Source organism: Rosa rugosa, chromosome 1, assembly GCF_958449725.1.
Source record: "Rosa rugosa chromosome 1, drRosRugo1.1, whole genome shotgun sequence".
In the NCBI taxonomy this organism is placed as follows: Eukaryota; Viridiplantae; Streptophyta; class Magnoliopsida; order Rosales; family Rosaceae; genus Rosa; species Rosa rugosa.
Window position 1 is genome coordinate 28379506 of NC_084820.1, and position 21596 is coordinate 28401101.

Here is a 21596-nt window from a genome sequence, read left to right on the forward strand (position 1 = left end):
TGGGCTTGGGCTTGAGCTTTTTGGGCCCTACCTAAGTTAAGTTTTTAGTTCATGTTTTTATTTTTTCATGTTGGTTAGTTATGTTACGCTTTATGCGACCAATAAATTCTTACGTCAGTGATGTAAGGCAAGTCGGGCTTTTAGCCTGTGTATGCACTCGATGTGCCTTGTCTGCTCTGGGTAGGCGGCGAGTTCTTTGTTTCGTCAAATGGTCGCTACCTCCTAGTGGCAGGGTGAGACTAAGTGTCGTCAGATTTATTTTTCGGCGGCAACATAGGAGGAAAGCTGTGCTAAAGCTAGTAATTATGCTATGTTGTATTCGGGTTACATATCGAGTTATCTTTCCGCTATGTCACTGCTATGTTAAAGCAAATGGAGTAGCTAATTATGCACTATTTGCTAGTTGGTGCTTGTTAGAATACAGGTCTCTTGTAGAGATTTCTGATATTATTTCGGAAAATACTCTAAATGCTTATTGTAATCAGGGGTTTAGACTCAATGTCCCCTCCTTGTATTCGACAGTTTCATTAATCAAGGTTTGAGGGCAGCCGCACCAGCCATTTATTAAAAAAAAAAAACTGAAACAAAATCTTTTAAAATCTGAATTGAATACACCCCCCTTAGTTTTGGAATTCGGGCTGCTCCTAGAGCGGATTCAACTATGATTTGCAGTCCACTTCCAATTCTAGGTCTCGTTTGGTTTTGCAACTATATATAGGCTTAGGATCATTGTTGGTTATGGCTTGGATTTAGAACTTGTAGTTTTCGTTGGTATGAGACTGTTTTACATCGGGCATTAAGCATCCCCAGCCACTGAAAAACACACCGCCAGTCACCAAAGAACTTCCAGGAAGCTCACTAATAGCCCCACCAGAGATAGCAGCCACCAACCATGCCCACTGGAGCCACCTGCGGTGGCCATGCAGCAGGGCATGTCAGAACGGTCACTTATGGCCTGGGCAAGTTTGCAAACTATCCCACATCTAGTTCAAGAGAAGGTAAACTCCCGGACCGTGCTACAAAAGGTTCCAAATCAAGTAAGTCCAAAACTCTACCCTTTGCGTACCGTTACTCTGTCAAATTGTATTACCACTATTGACTTAGGCATAAGAGGATTTGAGACGGGCTCCTCCCGGTCTCTCTCTTAACCTATTCCTCTCGTGTGCAGGTTGACAGAGCGGGGTATCGGTGAATCAGTCAGTCCAACTATCGCCGAGACTACATTGAAACGGAGACCGTCTGCCTATATAGACACGCTCCCACACACATAGTCGACCTCACTCTTTTGACTATTCAGTCTTATTCTCATGTGGAGTCATTTCACTTATTCAATGAATTATTTCAAATTTTGTTTACATCACTCATTTGTATCCTCATTATTATTTATCACTCATCCTTTAAAAAAAAAATCACATAATTTTACGTCTGAAACTTTTTTTTCAAAAAAACAGAAAAGAATTCCTTTAAAAAACAGAAAAGAATTAATTTCTGCCAGCAACCCCCGGCCTACCGTATTTACTCCCCCAGTCAATACGGTGGTCCGTACATGGAAATCCCAAAACGCGTAGTACAAAAATGGCGAAATGCAAAGCCCCTGTGAAAGTACCAAACTGGGTTAAATTTTTCTTGTAATTTACCATTCTTACACTCGAAGCCACACACTACACAGCTAAGAAAGCAAACAGTAAAGACATGATCTTCGCCGCGTGAGCAGATCCTACTTCCTTCCTTCTTCCTGTCCTTACTTTCTCTCTCTACCTTTTCTCTCTCTCTCTCTCTTCTTTTATGTCTCCATCATCTCCATTTCTTCACTCTCACTCTCTCTCTCTCTCTCTCTCTCTCTCTTCTTTGTTAGCTCTGACCTGTCCTCCATTTATTTTTCACCCAAAAATCCAAGCGTTAAAAGAGGTAACTGGGAAACTCGTACACTCCCACAACAAAAACAAAACCAAACACAAAAATTTATACAAGGAAGATAAAAAAAAGTTTCGATCTTTCTTTTGTTTTTTGTTGTTGGGTTGTTTTATTTCTTCTTCTTCTTCTTCTTCTGGGTAATCTCTGGTAATTGAATATCTTACCAACTCCGGTGGGGGCACGACCCAGCGCCACCACCACCATCTGGGCCCCACTATCCTTTTTCTCTCTCTCGATCACAGCATCATAATAATCACACATTACGATTTCTGATTTGCATTTCTTTCCATTTTCTTCTTCGTCTTCTTCTTTGTTAGTTGTTGTTGTTTCTCTCTACGCGTCTCCATTTACAGTGTCGTCTCATTTTCTATCTGTCTCTCCAAGATTGGTATTAAGCTCGGTACAGGTTGAGACCAGCCAGGTTACAGCGGGGGAGAGGGAAATTACTGTAACGCCCCCGGGGAGAGTGTCTTTTTCTTATATAGGTTTGGCCTGTATGCGGGTTTTGAGTGTGGAGAGCAGAAGTGGTGTCTTTTTGGCGAGTCGGGGGGGCCACCGGACTCGGTGAAAGATCTGTTTTGGATTGAGTTTTTTTTGTTTTTGTGTTTGGGTTTTGGATTGTGTTTTTTTTTTTTTTGATGGACACAAGAGGGAGACTTGTTGCTGGTTCTCACAACAGGAATGAGTTTATTCTCATCAATGCAGATGAGGCTTCAAGGGTAAGAGGCAACCCAACCCAACTCATTGTTCTTTGTGTTTTTGTTGGTTTTGTGCTATACCCATTTTCTGATTTTGTTGTTTGCAATCTGGGTCTAATGAAATGCCATAGATTTTGGGGTTGAGGCTGGTAGTTTGATCAGATTTGTGAGATATTTTTTTTTGGTGATTTTTAAGTGATGCTAATAGTTTGGGGATTGCTTTGTTTTTGCTGCTTTTGTTTTTGATCGAAGGAAGATTTTAATTTTACCATACCTGTTTATGCATATATCTGTGTTTTAGTTTCCCTTATGATTTTTATACTCTTTAACTTGATTGGTACCAGCTTTTTCTGTGTTAGGCTTGTTCTCTGTCTTCACAAAACTGATTTGAGAAGGAGTTAGATTTGGATTTTGATGTGAAGTCTGACCTCACTACTTCTAAAGTGTCAGCTCTTTAGAGTCTAGAATCTCCTTTTTTTTTTTTTTTCCTTTCTTTTTGTGTTGGTACATTACTGAGAAATAGTTGGTTCATCGCTATTGCAATTGCTGAATCTATCGTAGTTAAGCATTTATTTCTTGAACTTACTACAGCAATTCCAATAAATTATTCTATTGGAGATTTACAGTCTTCATTCTTCTCAAAAAAAGAAAAAAGAAAAAAAAGATTTACATTCTTTACCGACAAGTTTTGTATGAAATTGTGTTGTCAGTTATCTCTTTTTTTCTTACATATTACCCCACAATGAAAGGATGGAGAAAGTGGGTAGTAGTCTAGTAATGTACTAAGAGTGAATGTGTGAGCTAGACAGATGAAATGATTTTTTCTTTATTTGGAGAAGTTTGCTAGATGCGGTTGTAAATGTAAGCGATAGAATAGGTTTCTCTATTGGATGAACTGTTAAAAAGTTGTATAAAAATGTAGATAAGTTGATCATTTTGGGTTACGTTCTAATTGAACGTAATTAATCATCCTGGAAACATTTTACTTTACTTGTTTGGGCGAGTAGCCAGTTGAAGTTCATCACTAAAATATTGTTTCTGCTGAACTATGCTGGATAGGGGGTTGGGAAGGTCTGGAAAACCCTCAGTAAATATATAATGAACACAGTAAGATATTTGAGCTGCATTTTTGTCTTATCATTTATAAAAGTAATTGACTTTCTCTATGAAATTTCAAGAAGATGTAAAGACAGAAACTTTTACATTGCATAGTAAGTTGCCACCGTTGTTAATGTCTTTCGGGGTTTTACAGATAAAGTCTGTGGAAGAACTGAGTGGACAAATATGTCAGATTTGTGGTGATGGGATTGAGATTACAGATGATGGAGAGATCTTTGTAGCCTGCAATGAATGTGCCTTCCCTGTATGTAGAGCTTGTTATCAGTATGAAAGAAAAGAGGGAAATCAGGCTTGTCCCCAGTGTAAAACCAGATACAAGCGCATCAAAGGTAAGTCGCTTTGTACATTATATCAGATGCATTTACTTCGATTTCCCACTTAAATTCGTAACCATCTCTAACTAGTGATACAAATTGCAGGTACTCCTAGGGTTGAAGGTGATGAAGAGGAAGATGATATCGATGATTTGTACAATGAGTTTTGTTATGGGAATCTTGATGCTTTGGGCTCACATCAAGTTGCTGAGGCTGTGCTGTCTTCACACCTTAATGTTGGTCGCGGTTCCCACTATAATGCCAGAATTCCCACACACACAGAACATGATTCCTCAACTCTGGGTTCTGAAATCCCACTCTTGACCTATGGCGAGGAGGTAAATCAGTTGGAAATTTAGTGGCGTCCTGTGTATAAGTGCATGCATGTGAACCTATGACTGTATGTTTTGTATGCCACAGCATGCAGACATTCATATAATAAGTGGCCTCTACTGATGTTTATCTTATGCCATTTGTTTTAGGATTCTGAGATATCTTCTGATCGACATGCGCTTATTGTACCTCCATATATGGGTCATGGGAACAGAGTCCATCCTGTGCCTTTTCCTGATTCATCTCCTTGTAAGTCATTTATTTATTTTATTTTGTTTTGGGTCAAAGTACATTACATGTCTTGTGCATACTTGTAAATTTTGTTATCTTGCACCCCCTTTGCCAACACAACATTAGGGCTGGTCCCCTTCATTCTATGCATGTACTAATCATTGTAATTTGAATGTATCAGTGCAACCTAGACCAATGGTTCCTAAGAAAGACATTTCAGTATATGGGTATGGGAGCGTGGCTTGGAAAGATCGAATGGAAGAGTGGAAGAAAAAGCAAAATGACAAACTTCAGGTGGTAAAGCATGAAGGAGATAATGGTGGTGGAAACTTTGGTGGAAAGGAAGATGATGTTGATTTGCCCATGTAAGTGACTATTCAAAACTTAACGGAAGTAAAAAGAAAAAAAAAACTACACATTTGATGTGAGAATTAATCGGTTTCTCCATTCATTCACTATTTGGTACATTTACAAGCTTTATCTGTATACATTATCAGGATGGATGAAGGCAGGCAGCCACTTTCAAGAAAGATACCCATCCCTTCAAGCAAGATAAACCCATACAGAATGATAATAATACTCCGACTTGTAATCCTTGGCTTCTTTTTCCATTATAGAATTCTCAATCCAGTGAAAGATGCATATGGCTTGTGGTTGACGTCAGTCATATGCGAGATATGGTTTGCTGTTTCATGGATTCTGGATCAGTTCCCCAAATGGTATCCAATAGAACGAGAAACGTACCTAGATCGCCTATCGCTGAGGTAGAAGCAATTACTTACATAGTTCTTTGTTTACATGTCATTATTTTTCTTCTGCTTCCTCGGGGAAGGAAATTTATCATTCTCCAGAAGCTTTGGGGATTTTCCTCAATACATTGCTTTATAGTTTTCTCTGATCGTTCCAGGTATGAAAAGGAAGGGAAACCATCTGAACTAGCGAGTATAGACATCTTTGTTAGTACAGTCGACCCTACGAAAGAACCTCCACTAATCACTGCGAACACGGTCCTTTCCATCCTTGCTGTCGATTATCCAGTTGATAAAGTTGCATGTTATGTCTCGGATGATGGTGCTGCCATGCTTACTTTTGAAGCCCTTTCTGAGACAGCTGAGTTTTCCAGGAGATGGGTCCCTTTTTGTAAGAAATATAGCATTGAGCCTCGAGCCCCAGAATGGTACTTCTGTCAGAAGATTGACTATTTGAAAAATAAGGTTCATCCTGAATTTGTTAGGGAAAGGCGTGCAATGAAGGTATGCGACTTGTTTCCCATAATTTCTTGTACAGAATTCATTGCTACTTCTAAAGGTTATTTAGGTTCTGGTTTTGGATGTAATGTTCGTCCTATAAAATTATATAGAGTTTACATTAATGATTTTTATCTAATTTTTATTGTGCAGAGAGACTATGAAGAATTTAAAGTTAGGATTAATAGTTTGGTTGCCATGGCACAAAAGGTTCCGGAGGATGGTTGGACAATGCAGGATGGTACTCCCTGGCCTGGGAACAATGTACGAGACCATCCTGGCATGATTCAGGTGGGATTATATTCTTTCATTTAGTTATTCTCTGCTATCTTTGTATAATGAAATTACAAAGTAAGTTACCTAGACGGGGCTTTTTCTTTTCCCATATTTCTCTTGTGATGTTGTCATTCCACTATATATTGTGTGCAACTGTGCATCTATGCTGCAGTCCAATTGGTTATGTTTGTATAAATTCCTCTAGGTTATGTTAAAGATTATTTGTATGACATATACACACACACACACACACACACATGTATGTTATGCATGTTACCAGGCATGATTTGTGTACAACACAGCACCGATGAAGTGTATAAACAAATTTGGGCTTATTGCAACATTTTTACTGTTATTATCTTACTATTTTTTCTTTTGGTAATTGCCTTTGGGAAACAATAAGATAATGACACTAAAAATGCAGCAATAAGGCATGTATATTGGGTGGGATTAGGGATGTATCATGTTACGATGATGATTGTGTAAAATGCACAAAATAATGAAACTTCATTTTGCAGGTCTTTCTGGGTAACAATGGTTTTCGTGATGATGAAGGAAATGAGTTACCTCGTCTGATTTATGTTTCTCGTGAAAAGAGACCAGGATTTGATCACCATAAAAAGGCGGGTGCCATGAATGCTCTGGTAAGCGTTAATTTTCCTCGTTTTATATTTTTATTGCTCATAGACGTTTTTTTATTTTTAGTTTTCATTTGGTTTTGCAGTCTTTTTTTTTTTTTTTTTTTTTTTTTTTTTTTTTTTGTGAAACGGAGTTTGGAACCCAGTCATGCTGGGAGGCTCAGCCCCATGCCCATATTTATACAAGTTAGTTTGCTGCAACGGGGGGATGTAATACCTGAACCCCGAGCAAGCATAGTTGCATTACAAATATCCACATATAGAACATCCTGCAAGAAAGCAGGAGCCTCCCAGCATGGTCGCATTACAAGCATAGTTGCTCAGAGTTGATAACTTATGTTTCTTTATTATGTATCTACAGATGCGGGTCTCTGCCGTCATCTCTAATGCTCCTTATCTTCTGAATGTTGACTGTGATCACTACATCAACAATAGCAAGGCCCTCAGAGAAGCCATGTGCTTCATGATGGACCCTACATCAGGGAAGAAAGTTTGCTATGTGCAGTTTCCCCAAAGATTTGATGGGATTGATCGTCACGATAGATACTCAAATCGGAATGTTGTATTCTTTGATATCAATATGAAAGGATTAGATGGTATACAAGGGCCAATATATGTTGGAACTGGGTGTGTTTTCAGAAGGCAAGCTCTTTATGGGTTTGATGCACCTGCCTCAAAGAAACCCCCTAGCAGAACCTGCAATTGCTGGCCAAAATGGTGCTGCCTGTGTTGTGGGTCAAGAAAAAACAAGAACGCAAAGTCAAAGAAAGAGAAAAAGAAGAAATCGAAACAGAGAGAAGCATCAAAGCAGATACATGCTGTTGAAAATATTGAAGAGGGAATTGAAGGTAATGGTGGAAAATGAGTCATGATTTCATTGTTTCTTTCAATCATTTTTTTTTTTTTTTTTTTTTTTTTTTTTTTTTTACCCCTAATGGAAAAAAATGAAATATACCATTGCCATGAGACTAAGTTGTGTTCGTGTTGCAGAACCAATCTCTGATAAATCTTCCCATATGTCCCAACTGAAATTGGAGAAGAAATTTGGGCAATCTCCTGTCTTCGTAGCCTCTGCAGTACTGGAGGATGGTGGAATTCCTCAGGACGTTAGTCCTGCATCTCTCTTGAGAGAAGCCATCCAAGTCATAAGCTGTGGTTATGAAGATAAAACAGAATGGGGAAAGGAAGTAAGTAAATGAAAGTTTTTTTGAAGTGTTGGAATAATTTCCAAAATATATTCTTATCACTTAATTGCTATTATTTGAATCTCTAACAGGTTGGCTGGATATATGGTAGTGTTACTGAGGATATTCTGACAGGATTTAAGATGCATTGCCATGGCTGGAGATCTGTTTACTGCATACCCAAGTTACCTGCTTTCAAAGGGTCAGCTCCTATTAATCTGTCAGATCGTCTCCACCAAGTTCTGCGGTGGGCACTTGGATCGGTTGAGATTTTCTTGAGTAGACATTGCCCAATCTGGTATGGATATGGGAGTGGGTTGAAATCTTTGGAGCGGTTTTCGTATATCAACTCAGTTGTATATCCTTGGACCTCCATTCCTTTGATCGTTTACTGTAGTCTGCCTGCCATCTGTCTTCTGACTGGGAAATTCATTGTCCCCGAGGTAAAGTCAACTCTCTTTTTCCTGTTTTCATGACGAATTATTTCTAAATTTGATATGTATGATGGACCAAATTGCATGTGTTACAAAATCCCTTGTGAGTTTGAGGTCTATCATTTTCTTTTACACTTGTAAAAAGTAAACATGTAAATGAGATCCAAAGTTGTTACTCTACCCAATGGAAATCACTTTGGGTTTTTATACTAGGGGCAAATCCGCAAATCCCGCCATTGAAACATTGTCATCACCCTTTAGTTTATATCTTAGTTGAAAACTTTCCATGACACAACTGATATAACTTGTATCAATTATTCATGCTCTTGTCTAACTCATGGCTTTATAACTTGAATCTACAGATAAGCAACTATGCAAGTCTTGTTTTCATGGCTCTCTTCTTATCCATAGCTGCCACCAGCATCCTCGAGATGCAATGGGGCGGTGTTGGGATAGATGACTGGTGGAGAAATGAGCAGTTTTGGGTAATTGGAGGTGCTTCATCGCATCTATTTGCTCTCTTTCAGGGTCTACTCAAGGTTTTGGCTGGTGTTAACACAAACTTCACAGTTACATCTAAGGCAGCAGATGATGGAGCATTTTCCGAACTTTACATCTTCAAGTGGACATCATTGTTGATCCCTCCTATGACTTTATTAATAATAAACATAGTGGGGGTCATCGTTGGTATTTCAGATGCCATCAATAACGGGTATGATTCATGGGGTCCATTGTTCGGCAGACTATTTTTCGCCTTCTGGGTCATTATGCACCTCTACCCCTTCCTCAAGGGATTACTGGGTAAACAAGATCGTATGCCCACCATTATTTTGGTTTGGTCCATCCTGCTATCATCAATATTAACTCTTATGTGGGTTCGAATAAATCCATTTGTCTCAAGGGATGGCCCTGTTTTGGAGGTTTGCGGGCTAAATTGTGATTAGATACAAGAATAAAGTTTTAGGTTGTTTCCAGTTCCGGCTTATGATGGTCGTGGAGTTGCAGAAGTATTTGTTCATCCGAGTTCAAACACTTCATACAGATTTCCACATTAGCAAGAGGAATTTTTGTGGAATGGAATCCATAGTTTAGGGGTGTGTAGATAAAGAGGACTGGGGGTGATACATTGTTATTTTTGTTCTATTAATTCTTTTATTACATTCATGTGGGTTTAGATTTTATTTCTGTTGATTTTTTTCTTCTATTTTTTAGCCTCCCTAGGTCATGTATTCTAAACAGCATTGCATTATTATATATTATTCCCTCTACTTGAGGGTTTCAAACAGGTCTCATAAAACTGAGTACTCACTCACCCTTCTGTTATTTCATTGCTTATCAATATATCTGTACATGCCTATTTCTGGTGCAAGTTGGTTACACTTTACTGCTCAATTCTGTTGGTTAAATCTGTCATGTTATTTTCTCCATGGGTGGATGTTTTAATACCTGACTACTTTTTTTTCTTTGTACTTTTTCCTTTTTCTTTATTCCTATCCAAGTGGGATATAGTTATTGGTGGCTAACTATTCCTCTTCACAATCTGTAAACTGCACCCATAAACTGTCATCTGTTTTACTGTAATCCAGTTCGGGTGAACATCAAACATTGATGGTTTCAGTAAGAAAATGGCTCTGAGGTCTGCGACTATGTTCTCTCTCTCTCACCACCTGATTCGAGTAAGGGTCATTTTCCATAGACTCAGCACAGTTCACAAAGCTACATGTCAACTTAATCAGGATTGCTTTCTACATAAACATCGTTGAATTCCACTGTACTACAAGTTGAGAATAACGTGTAGCTGTTCCTAGTCAAATTTTGAATGGAAAACTCAAAACTCGGGTTTTAAGTCCATGCAGAACAAACAAACTTAGAACAGACAGACTATGGAGATCATTTTCAGTGAAGGAATGTCGTGGGCCAGTGCTTTTCCTGAAACTGACCCTCCAATTATAGAATTTGGTTGAATGAAATGGAGGATTCTTAGTCTAACACATGAATTTATTCGGAAAATCAGTGCTAGCATTAGCCGTGAAGCTACGACTTTTCCTTTTTGTCTCAATTTCTTGTACGTTAACTCGAGTTTATTAACTAAAGATGATGTTTACAGAAAAGACTAGTTTATTTAGCAAATAGTTCATGTACACAAGAAAGAAAAGTGTAGCTTCCCGTGACCAACTAAACAAAGCCTTTTCTGAGAATAAAAATCCATTTCAATAAACTTAGAAAACATACATTGGGGAGATAAGATGTGTTTTGGTCAGTTCCAAAGTAACTTTTCTTTATGAAAGAATGCTTTTCTCTAACCTTCAAATGTTCATCAACTGTTCAAACAATTAGATCATAAATGTTGAAATAGGGAAATGTATTTAAATTTCCGCTCCATTATTAAAATAGTTCATATTCATGTAGCTCATAATTATGAATAAATTTGATATTGTTTTTCTCTATGTTGGAAACTCTTCGCTCTAGTTTTTTTTTATAGAGTTGAGAGTTGCTGGCGATTTCCACCACTTTTTATGGGCGATTTCGCCTGCATTTCGGCCTCAGGGGCGGAATTACATGAAGGCCCGGACCCCCCAAGTTTCCTAAAATTTTTAATTAACTTCAATAATTTTCCTTAATCAGAACCTATTCCCCCAAAAAAAAACAACAACTTGTAAACGATTTCATGCATAATTAATACATTTTGATCTTTAATTCTCTCTTTTTGTGTAATCTGATCATAATATCAAAATTGTTTCCTTCTTTTTCCGTTACTCCGTTAGTATTCCCTAATAAGGTTCATAGTATTTATCTTCTCTTTTATGGTGGTCAATTTCATATGCAATAAATTAATTTAATCAAATCAACTAATTGCATTAGACAACTATCAATGACATAAATGGTACAATTATTAGTTTCTTTCTTTTAAGGAAAAAAAAATTTTATTTTGTTGAACAAAATGTTTTAATTTGGACCCCCAACCTTAAAATCCTGGTTCCGCCCATGGTCTGTTTATTTGTGGTTCTCTTGACTCCCGTTTTTTCCAAATCTATCATCCTCTTCTCTATCAGGTTCCTCTGTTTCCTTGTTTCCTTGTACGTGGTTGTTTCCGGTGGCCTTTATCCTTTCTTGGAGCTTCGTTTTAAGTAGGGTTTGCCTGTTTGTGTGCATGGGTTTGGACTTGGTAATGCAATGGGGAATTGTTCATCCTTTGTGGATCTTGCTACTTTTCGTTTTCTTCTACTTTTTCTGGTTCCTTTTGTGGTGGAAGTGGAACAAGGGTTTGCCTGCATGTGAAATGCTCCAATTGTGGGCACATAACCAGGTCACTTTGACAATTTCGTGAATCGAATGCGGGTACGGAAATTTTCAACCAGGACGCTCAACCACTAGGTCACTTGTAGTGGTTACAATAAATTTACTATTTTGGTCAAGTACTTATTTAGATTTGGTCGACTTAAATCTTGAGAGTTTGAATTCACTCAAGTTCGGTTTAGGGCCCACACAGATTAGGTTTGGGCCTATATCACCCGACCCAAGGAGCCACAAAAATTTTATGTACAAGAAGAAACTCAATCTACTTGACAATAACTTCCTCAAGTGCCCTTCAAAAAAACAAAACTTCCTCAAGTGCATCTTTGAATGTTTTTTAGCCATAAGGCCACCCACTAATTTTTTTTCCCTCATAAGACCACTAGATTAAAAATGGTGTTATATTTTGGATATAAAAACTAATATATTTACATAAATGCCACTAGAGTAAAAAGTCAACACCATTCTCTCTCTCCTCTCCGGCGAGGTCTCTGGTCAACTCCGGCCGACCTCCGGCTGACTTCAGGCAAACTCCGCGCGACCACAAAAGCTACTGTGGCTAGCAACAAAAGCTACTCTGATGAGATTTCCGGCGACCTCCGGCGAGGTCACAAAAGCTACTATCACTAGCAATTAAAGTTACTGTCACTAGCAACAGAAGCTACGCTGGTGAGATTTCCGGTGAGGTCACAAAAGTTACTATCACCAGCAACAAAAGCTATTGTCACAAACAAAAACTACGCTGGTGAGATTTTCAACGAGGTCAGAAAAGCTACTGTCACTAGCAACAAAAACTACTGTTACCACAAAAAAAACTACTGTCACTGGCAACAAAAGCTACTGCTACCAACAAAAACTAGTGTCACTAGCAACAAAAGCTACTCTTGTGAGATTTCCGGCAACCTCCGGCGAGGTGACAAAAAGCTACTGTTGCGGATGACAACTTGTTAGAAAAGCTCCCATGAAAAAATAAAATAAATGTCGTCACTAAAAGCCTTTGATAAAATAAAAATAAAAATCAGATTTCACAACCACATTCCCTATGGTATTTCTACCTATAGAAGTCTCTTATTAAAAAAGAAAAAGAAAAAAAAAAGGGTTGCATCTTAGCCAAATTCGTAGGAAAAAAAATCCCACATAAAAATAAAATAAAATAAATACATGTTCAGACTTCAGACACAATGACATATTCGTCTAAAAGCCTCCGATTAAAATATAATAATAATAAATTGAGATGTATGTTGAAGTGTTGCACCTGTGGCATATCACAATTATGCCGACAAAATTTCGTTAGCAAAAGTTGCTAATGAAATAGAAGTGACGAAAGTTCCTCAACACTTTTATGTATAAAAATGACATACATTTCATGACGGTACATTCGTCAGGCAAAATATCCTGTAAAAAATAAAAAGGGATGCATGTTTGCGGACAAATTTCTGTCAAAAAATCTCCAATAATTAAATAAAAATCGACACGTTTTGGCGACGAAACTTTTTTGGCTAAAGCCTCCCCTGAAAAATTAAGAGAAATTTTAAATACACACCCTTATATTTTTTTGTTTCATTTTTCATCAAACTTCCATGCATGCCCGCGTTTTCGCGGGTGGCATTGTGTTAAGGGAAAATAGTCGACTAAAAGGAATAGTTTTTTTTTTTTTGAACATACAATAGTGGTGGTTTGGCTATTTTTAGTTTCAATTTACATTTTAATCTATTTATATTTTATTGACTTAATTTAATAATTATGTTATGAAAGGGTATTATAGACACTTCAAAATTTGGTGAAGCCCTTTAACACCAAAAGAGGGCCTCCATAACCTCCATTTATAGTAGTAGAGATAAATGAGAAAAACTTAAGGAAAAAAATAAGTCCGCTATGTATCATAAATTTTTATTTAATACAATATTTTTTGTTTTATTGTGTAATTCATTGATCAATATGGTAATTACTAATTACCTTTCTTCTTTCTCACATCAATGAGGTTGGTATATCGCTAGAAGATTAAATAACTTAACTTTCTTACCTTTGTTGTTTTTCAAGTTGAAAAACTTATGCCTCTAATATTTTAAAATATTCAATATATGTCAATATCTTCATGATCCACATAGTCATGGTCAATATTAAAATCTGTAAAGAATAAGCCATTTGTGGTTGTTTTTCGAACAAAGTGATTGATCATGATGTATTCATGCATCCAAAATTTATTTGATGATTTTATAACTTCTTTCAATATGTTTCAACCAATTTGGTTGCTTGCTCATTCTTAATGTTGACTACAATTATTTTATCTATCATTGACGTTCATGTATGATCTTAAAGAGACGTCGATTGTATTACGAGAACGAAAAGAAGATTTAACCTATAAGAAAATATTCAATTAATATTTTGATATATAAAGTAGGCCTGGGATCGGTCCTCATATTTGTTTTTTTGGCCGGAACTGGAATTGGAACCGTTTTGTTTTTTCGGTTCGGTTACATGACTTTTCATTGCCGGAACCGGAACCGTTTTGCTCGGTTCGGTTATGCAGTTTTTCCGGTTCCTGCACGCAGCATGTCAAAGCCCCAGTTTTGCCATTTTTTCATGCCTAATTCCACACTCCAGCACATATACAAAAGCAATAGGCCTAGTACATATACAAAACCAGTAATACTAATACATAATGTCATTCAAGTGATCAAGCAATAGGGAATGCACTGCCAAAATCAATGCAGTACATTGAAAACCAATGAATGAAGTCTTCAACTCAAATACTCAAGAAAGAAGAGTTCAACAGTACACTGATTACAGTTCATGAACTTCTTGAACTATGTGGTAGACGCTACACAATCACAATGAATCGAAGAACAATGTCTATATGTCACAAATTGAACAAAAGAGAACAATGAAAACATAAAAGCAATCAAGCAATGCATTGTGCAGTACATTACACATAACTTGCAGAGCTGCAGTCTTGCACAAATGCCACAAATAGAAGAAAATAATAACACAGAAATGTGAGACAAACAATGCTAGATTGCTGGAATGCTGGTCCAACTCTGCCTGGCAGATCTAAGCCTTCCAAGTTCCTGCAAAATGCAAATCAACATGATCTTGAGTTTGCATTCCATGAATCCATAACAAAACAACAACAGAAAAATTGATTTCTTATCAGCAAACCAAAGCAAAGCCATCACAATCAAACTAATCAGCAAACCAGCAAAGCCATAACAATGCTACCAACCAAACCAAACAGCAAAGCCATCAAGCATTGACCAAGTCTTTCAACCAAAGCAAACATCAAACAACAAACAGAATGCCACCAACATAGTTTCACAGCAGCAGTTCACAGTAAACCGGAAAAGCAGTATCAGTAAATCTCACCTTAGGGCCTAGGCATACACTTCAACGGCTTTTGCTACTGACTTGGCTGCATCTGTGCTTGTGGATGCCCTGCTGACTTTACTTGCCTTGGTAGATGCAGATGCTTGCTTCTCCTTCTCCTTTGCCTTCCTTTCTCTTTCTTCTCGATCTTGTTCTGCAACATATAAGTGAAACCATTTAAAACAGAATGTGATACAAAACATTGTTAAATTTTAAGAACTAATGTAAGCAGTATTAGTGCTAATAAGTGAAATAATTATAGAAGATTAGAAGCAGACCTCTTTCGACTTCTTCAAACCATTCCATTTCCTCTGGAGTAGGAACATAAGCCAAGCCACTTATTGCATCTGATTTCAGCCAGTTTTGAAGGCATATCAAAGCCTCAACATATCTTGGAGTTAAAGAACTCCTGTGAGGATCTATTACCCTCTTTCCGGTGCTAAAAGTGGATTCACTTGCCACGGTTGACACTTGGATGGCAAGAACATGTTTGGCGAGAGATTGCAGATTCGGATACTTAGAGCCATTTAGCTTCCACCATGTCAACATGTTGAATTCAGTGCCTTTGGGGGGCTTTTCTATAGGGTCTAGAAGGTACCTTTCAACCTCGTTGTTCACAACAACAACATCACCATCTTCAAGCTCTTTCTCCCAATCCCGAAGCATATCTGCCATCTTTCCACTCACATGGCTACTGCCACCAACTTGGGTGACATCAGATGATGACATTGATTTGGTCTTTTGTGAACCTGAAGGACTATTAGCAGCAGCATACAAATCAGTCAGAGTCACCACCAAGTCTTTCAACTCACTACTTTTTTGCTTCACTACCGAATCTTCCATGTTCAACATCCACTTGCACGTCCTTTCAACATTCCTAAGCTTATACCTAGGATCCAAAACCAAGGCAACCAACAAAAGTTGGTTAATGTCCTCAAGCTTTCCGAAGTATTTTTTATACTTAGCCCTCATCTTGTGTGCCATCTGAAAAAGAATTTTTTGTGTCTCACTTGCATTACTGTCCGTAGGCTGCGTAAACAAGTCTTCAATTTCAGCATGTATTGCAACAATATCATGGAAAGCATTAGGTGAGGTAGGGTGTTTTGTGGCACTAACTCTCAAAGTAACTTCGTAAAATACCTTTAAAAATTTGGTGAACACCACTGCCTTGGCCCAATCTGCCTCATTAGGTGGTCCAACTCTCTTCCTAGAAGACTGGCTCCTGATTTGAGACAAATTAACACTGAAATCATCCGGTTCATCACCATCCTCCTCAACTAACTCTTCATCTTCATCAAAGTAACTCATGTACTTGACATCCTTATCATCTTGCAGCCTATCAAATGCTTTTGTAAGCCCTAGAGCTGTCTCCAACATAATGTAGGTGGAATTCCACCTTGTTGGAACATCCAACACACAAATCTTCTTCGACTCACAATCCTCCTTTTCACAAAAAGCCTTGAATGCATCCAACCTTGATGAGCTACTTCTAACATATCTAACTGCATTTCTTATACTACCAACAACTTTGTCCAATAAATGCAAAGCAGACCTCACAATAAGGTTGAGAATGTGCGCTAGGCACCTAACATGTAGAAATTTACCTCCCAAAACAGTTCCCTTTTCCCAAGTGTTCATTTTTTTCCTGATGTAGTCTATTGCATGCTTATTTGCGGAAGCATTATCCACAGAAATAGTTAACACCCTCTCAATAGACCAAGCCCTCAAACACGACTCCAAAATCTTTCCTATTGTAATTCCCTGATGATTTGGGATCACACAGAAATTGATAACTCTTTTGTGCAATTTCCACCCATTATCTATGAAATGGGCAGTTAAGACCATATAGTTAATGTTCTAAAGCGATGTCCAAGTATCGGTCGTCAAACACACACAATGAGAACTTAATTCCCTTTTCAGCTCTTCCTTCTTCAACTCATACATCTTCAAAAAATTCTTAACAATAACCTTCCTACAAGGAACGTTAAATTTTGGAACAGCCACCTTACAAAAATACCTAAACCCGAGTCTTTCTATGGCACTAAAGGGCATTTCATCCATGACTATCATAACCGTAGCAGCTTGAATGCAAGCTTCTTGAGTCCAATGCCTAGCTACCATACTATCATCCAAACCATCAGCAACAAGCTGAGTTTGACCCCCTGCTAATTGATTTCTACCCAGATATTCCTTGCATATAACTTCTATGTGCTTTATCAGAGAACTAGTTCCATTACTAGTCGAATTGCATGCTAGGTGAGTAGGACAATACTTACATTGTGCTCTTGTGGTGTGCCCAACCTGCTGCTCCTTTCCATCAACAATCCCCATAAGCGGGTGCTCCTCCTTGGTGAAATGCTCCCAAACCCAGCTTCGAGGAGGTTTCTTTAGTCCTTTCTGTGCCGGTTCCCTCTCTCTTTGCAGCAACTTTCTTGAGTTCCTTCGATGTGGCAGGATTATGAGACTGAACCCTCTTCTTCTCCTTGTACTGCAGGTACAATCTCATTCCCAAGAGAACCAGTACTCGAATTTGATGGAATAGAAGGAATCGAAGCCATGTGGGTTTCGGAAAATCGAAGTAGTTGTGAACTTGTGATCGAACTTGCAAAGAATTAAATCAATTAATGATGTTGTAGCAACGAAGAGTGAGCCGGGAAGAGATGAAGACTAATGAAGATGATGAACTGCAGTTCGGAATTGGGATTGCAATGACCGAATGGGGATGAAAATCATGAAAGTAGTGAAGAACTGAAGAAGTGAAGAAATTTCGGGGGCTAGGTCAAGCTCAGTTTGATCGAAACTGAGTAGTGAGTACTGAGTAGGCAGGTTTTTGGGTTAAGTGATATGGGTAGTGGGCTGGATAATATGGGCTTCAAACATCTTTGGTCCATATATATGGTTATATACTTATATACCTAGGCTGCTAAGCAGGCAAAGCTTATGGACTCCGGTTCTCCCGGTTCCTGCCACTGACGGACACTACGAACTGGAACCGAACCGGTGGAGGGAAAACGGTTCGGTTCTCCCAAAAATGCACTCTTTCAATACAAGAAACCGAACCGAACCGCCGGTTCTGGTTCGGTCAGGGTCGGTTCCACCGGTTTCCGGTTTATAAATCCCAGGCCTAATATAAAACATTTAGTTCTTATTTTATTTTTGTGGACTCTTCTTTGTTTTTGTTTTTATTTATTTATTAATGAGGAGGGGTATAGATGGAAGTTTGATGACAAAAAAATCTAGGGGGTGTGCATTAAGTAATTGAGGATGTGTATATAAAAATTCTCAAAAATTAAATGAAAAGAGACATACATTTTTCTGACGACAACATAGCTATGCCAACGAGATCTCAAGTGATGTGCGTGTACTTAAGTTGAGTATTCAAGAAACAGTTGAGAATTCATTCCTTGACCAACAATTATTTGAGAAGTCAGAAATATAGACATGTACAATATATTTATAATGTACACTTGGCCGATTCACAGTATGTTGGCACGCCCCATAACTTATATGTGAGATCCCACATCATCCGGGGAAGAGGAGGTGATGTGCCTTATACGCGCAAACTCACCTCCGCATAGTAAGACGTGTTTTAGGTGGGAGCCCAAGAACAAAATTGTGCGTACGGGGCCCAAAGCAGGACAAGATCTTGCTATGCGGACTCAATGGTAACAGAGCTACTCCTTGGCCAGAAGTGTGCCGACGAGGGCGTCAGTTTCCTAAGGAAGGTGGATTGTGAGATCCCACATCAGGGATAGAAGGTGATGTGCTTTATATGTGCAGACTCACCTCCCTATAGTTAGACGCGTTTTGGGTGGGAGCCCAAGAACAAAATCGTGAGGACGGGGCTCAAAGAAGACAATATCTTGCTATGCGGACTGAGCTTTGATAGAATGATATCAGAGCCACTCCCTGGCCGAAAGTGTGCCGACAAGGGCTTCAGGCCCCTAAGAGGCGTGAATTTTGAGATCCCACCTCGCCCAGGGGAAAGGAGGTGATGTATTTTATATGTGCAGACTCATCTCCCCATAGCTAGACGCAGTTTGGGTGGGAGGCCAAGAACAAAACCGTGAGGGTGAGACCCAAAGCGGGCAATATCTTACTATGTGGACTAGCCTGTGACACTATCAAAAAATAAAAAAGTTTAATCTTAAATTTCTGAATTGTTTTGGCTAAAACAGTTTCGTAGGCAATAAATATAAACTCGCAGCTTATTACTTTAGCCATAAAATGTTACCTTTTATACTTTGGTAATGAAATAGAGACTTTCTCCGCACATAGTATAATGTGAAACACAAGTTAAACCAGTACCTTAGTTGGAACCTTTTTATGTAAGTTTCGAGGTTTCTAGGTTTTTATTAGAATAAAAATGCGTGAATTTACCAAAAGGTAGGTGTACTTGGGATTTTTTGGGATTTTATTCTTCTAGAATAGGGTTTCATGAGGTTCTAAGGAACGATTCTTTCTGTCGACCCCGTAGGGGTGTTTCGTTTTTGTACTGCTTGCTGAATTATAATGAAAGGGCTGACTTATTTCCATAAAAAAAAAATTGCAAAAATCTTGCAAATTGCTAATTATAAATAACCCCTTCAAAACAACTTCATATTGGTCAAACTTACTAATAGAAAATCGGCCATAACAAACATGCCATTCTTGAGGAGTTTGATGAAAATAACTAACCATAAAGAAAAGAAATCAACACCATTTTCCCAAATTTCAACTAATCTTAATGCATAAGCAAAGTCAACAGATCGTTTTTGGTGCTGTCCCTTCTTCTTCTCCACCAAGGCACCTTGCTGGGTCATGTTCCATTTTCTTAAGCAAAGAATACATGTGAAGCACCTCAAAAAGAGTCTTCCAGGTTTGCCATTTTCAATCAAAACCGTCTAGTTATCAATATAAAATATCTTAGGACTATCATCAAACGAAAGAGGAAAGTACCAAAAAAGAAAACAGGAGGAAATAATAAAAAAAATTTAGCAATGAAGAATTGAAGAAAAAAAAAAAGAGGAAATGAATTTTTTTTTTTTTCATTGAGAGGAAATCCCCCCTTTTTTTGTTTTTTTTTCATTTAGAGTTAATAAATATGCAACCGGCTTCTACCCAGCTCGTGGCCTAAAAAGTGATGATCCAAACCTAATAAATAGAAATTGCATCCGTCCGAAATACAAAGGCAATTTCTTACGTACTATCCGACTAGAAAGACACGGACTAACCACGACCTCGAGTCAAGATTAGTCAAAGTGCCAAGCGGCCACGACATCATACATTTCGGTTGTAGCTGCAACAATTGGCAGAAATCGTCCACTTAGGAGTACATTAGTCATAAATATCCAATTAATAAATATGCCACTTCAATTCGTTTCAACTTAATCCCAGCCATAGCACCTTTATGACTAAGGTGTCGGAGAGTTTGTAGGAACCCTCCGTCATTATTTAGGAGTACTCATCATTAAAATTCAATCGAAAATTAGATATACTTCAACCCAAATCCATATATTAGGTGGGGAATACTTCCCTCGAGATTATTCATGACCAACTGTCATTCAATTAATATTCAATTCAAGAATATAATTCAGGCCTATATGATATTTGTAAGGGTGATCGTGAAAGTAAATATTTCGATCATTGAGTTACATTTCCGACTCTATTGCAATGGAGAAAATTACTAGCATTATTCCAACATTCCAACTTGAATCGTATAAAAACCTAATTAGCACAAGCTTACCTGAACTTCCTAAGTTTATACCATATAACGACACATGGTCATTGTTAGATCTAATAGTCCACAATTCCTCCTTTTATCTCCCTTCTCTTTTCTCTCTCTCTCTCTCTCTCTCTCTCTCTCTCTCTCTCTCTCTCTCTTATGTTCTTCTATTCCTTCTGTTCTTCACTCTCACGACCCAAAATCCACTCGGACGATCTTCGGCTGCAATAAGTTCTTTTATTTGATTAATTTGATAGTCTACATTAGCTATGATTTTCATTTGCTTTCCAGCAAGCATAGTTTTTGTTATCTTTGCTGGCCCCTTCCTTTCTCCATCAGTGACGCCGAAGAAGACACAAGCAGAGGTCGAGGATTTCGGTGATTAGGGCAATGGAGAATCAGAGATGGTGAGACTGATAGTGGTGGTAAAGGGATAAATTGGGGCGGTGAGTGGGCTTCTTGAGATTAGAAATCAAAGAACATGCTAACAAAAAAAAAAAAAAAACCCAAAAATCAAAGTTCGTGATGGGATACAACAAACACATCATTTGAATGGAATTGCATGTCATCAGATGCAAAATTTTCTTGTCATCATTTAGACTTTGAAGAATTTTTGGGATAGACCCAGATGCAAGAGTTTCTTCTCATCACTTGAACTTTGAAGAATTTTGGGCTAGACTCAGATGAAAGAATTTTCTCTTCATCATTGAATTAAAGTAGAGATGAACAATGATTTCCTCTTCCATTGAAGTTTCAGCCGAATGGGTTGATGGGGATTAACCCTTAATGTTTAATTTTGCCTTTTGGTGCTCCTCACAAAGACAAAAACAGAGGGGGGGAGAGAGAA

The 21596-nt window shown here is 38.2% G+C and overlaps 1 protein-coding gene across 1 annotated transcript; it reads left to right on the top strand.

Annotated features, from left to right (window-relative positions):
- Positions 1-1824: 1824 nt before the first annotated feature.
- On the top strand, positions 1825-9673 carry LOC133724514 (cellulose synthase A catalytic subunit 2 [UDP-forming]-like). The gene is made up of 13 exons (XM_062151267.1): positions 1825-2633; positions 3865-4060; positions 4151-4383; positions 4528-4627; positions 4791-4974; positions 5107-5373; positions 5517-5862; positions 6010-6147; positions 6651-6776; positions 7132-7618; positions 7761-7957; positions 8047-8397; positions 8751-9673. Exons 1-13 carry the CDS (start codon positions 2553-2555, stop codon positions 9330-9332), a joined length of 3288 nt encoding a protein of 1095 aa, XP_062007251.1. The 5' UTR covers positions 1825-2552; the 3' UTR covers positions 9333-9673.
- The last annotated feature ends 11923 nt before the right edge of the window (positions 9674-21596 follow it).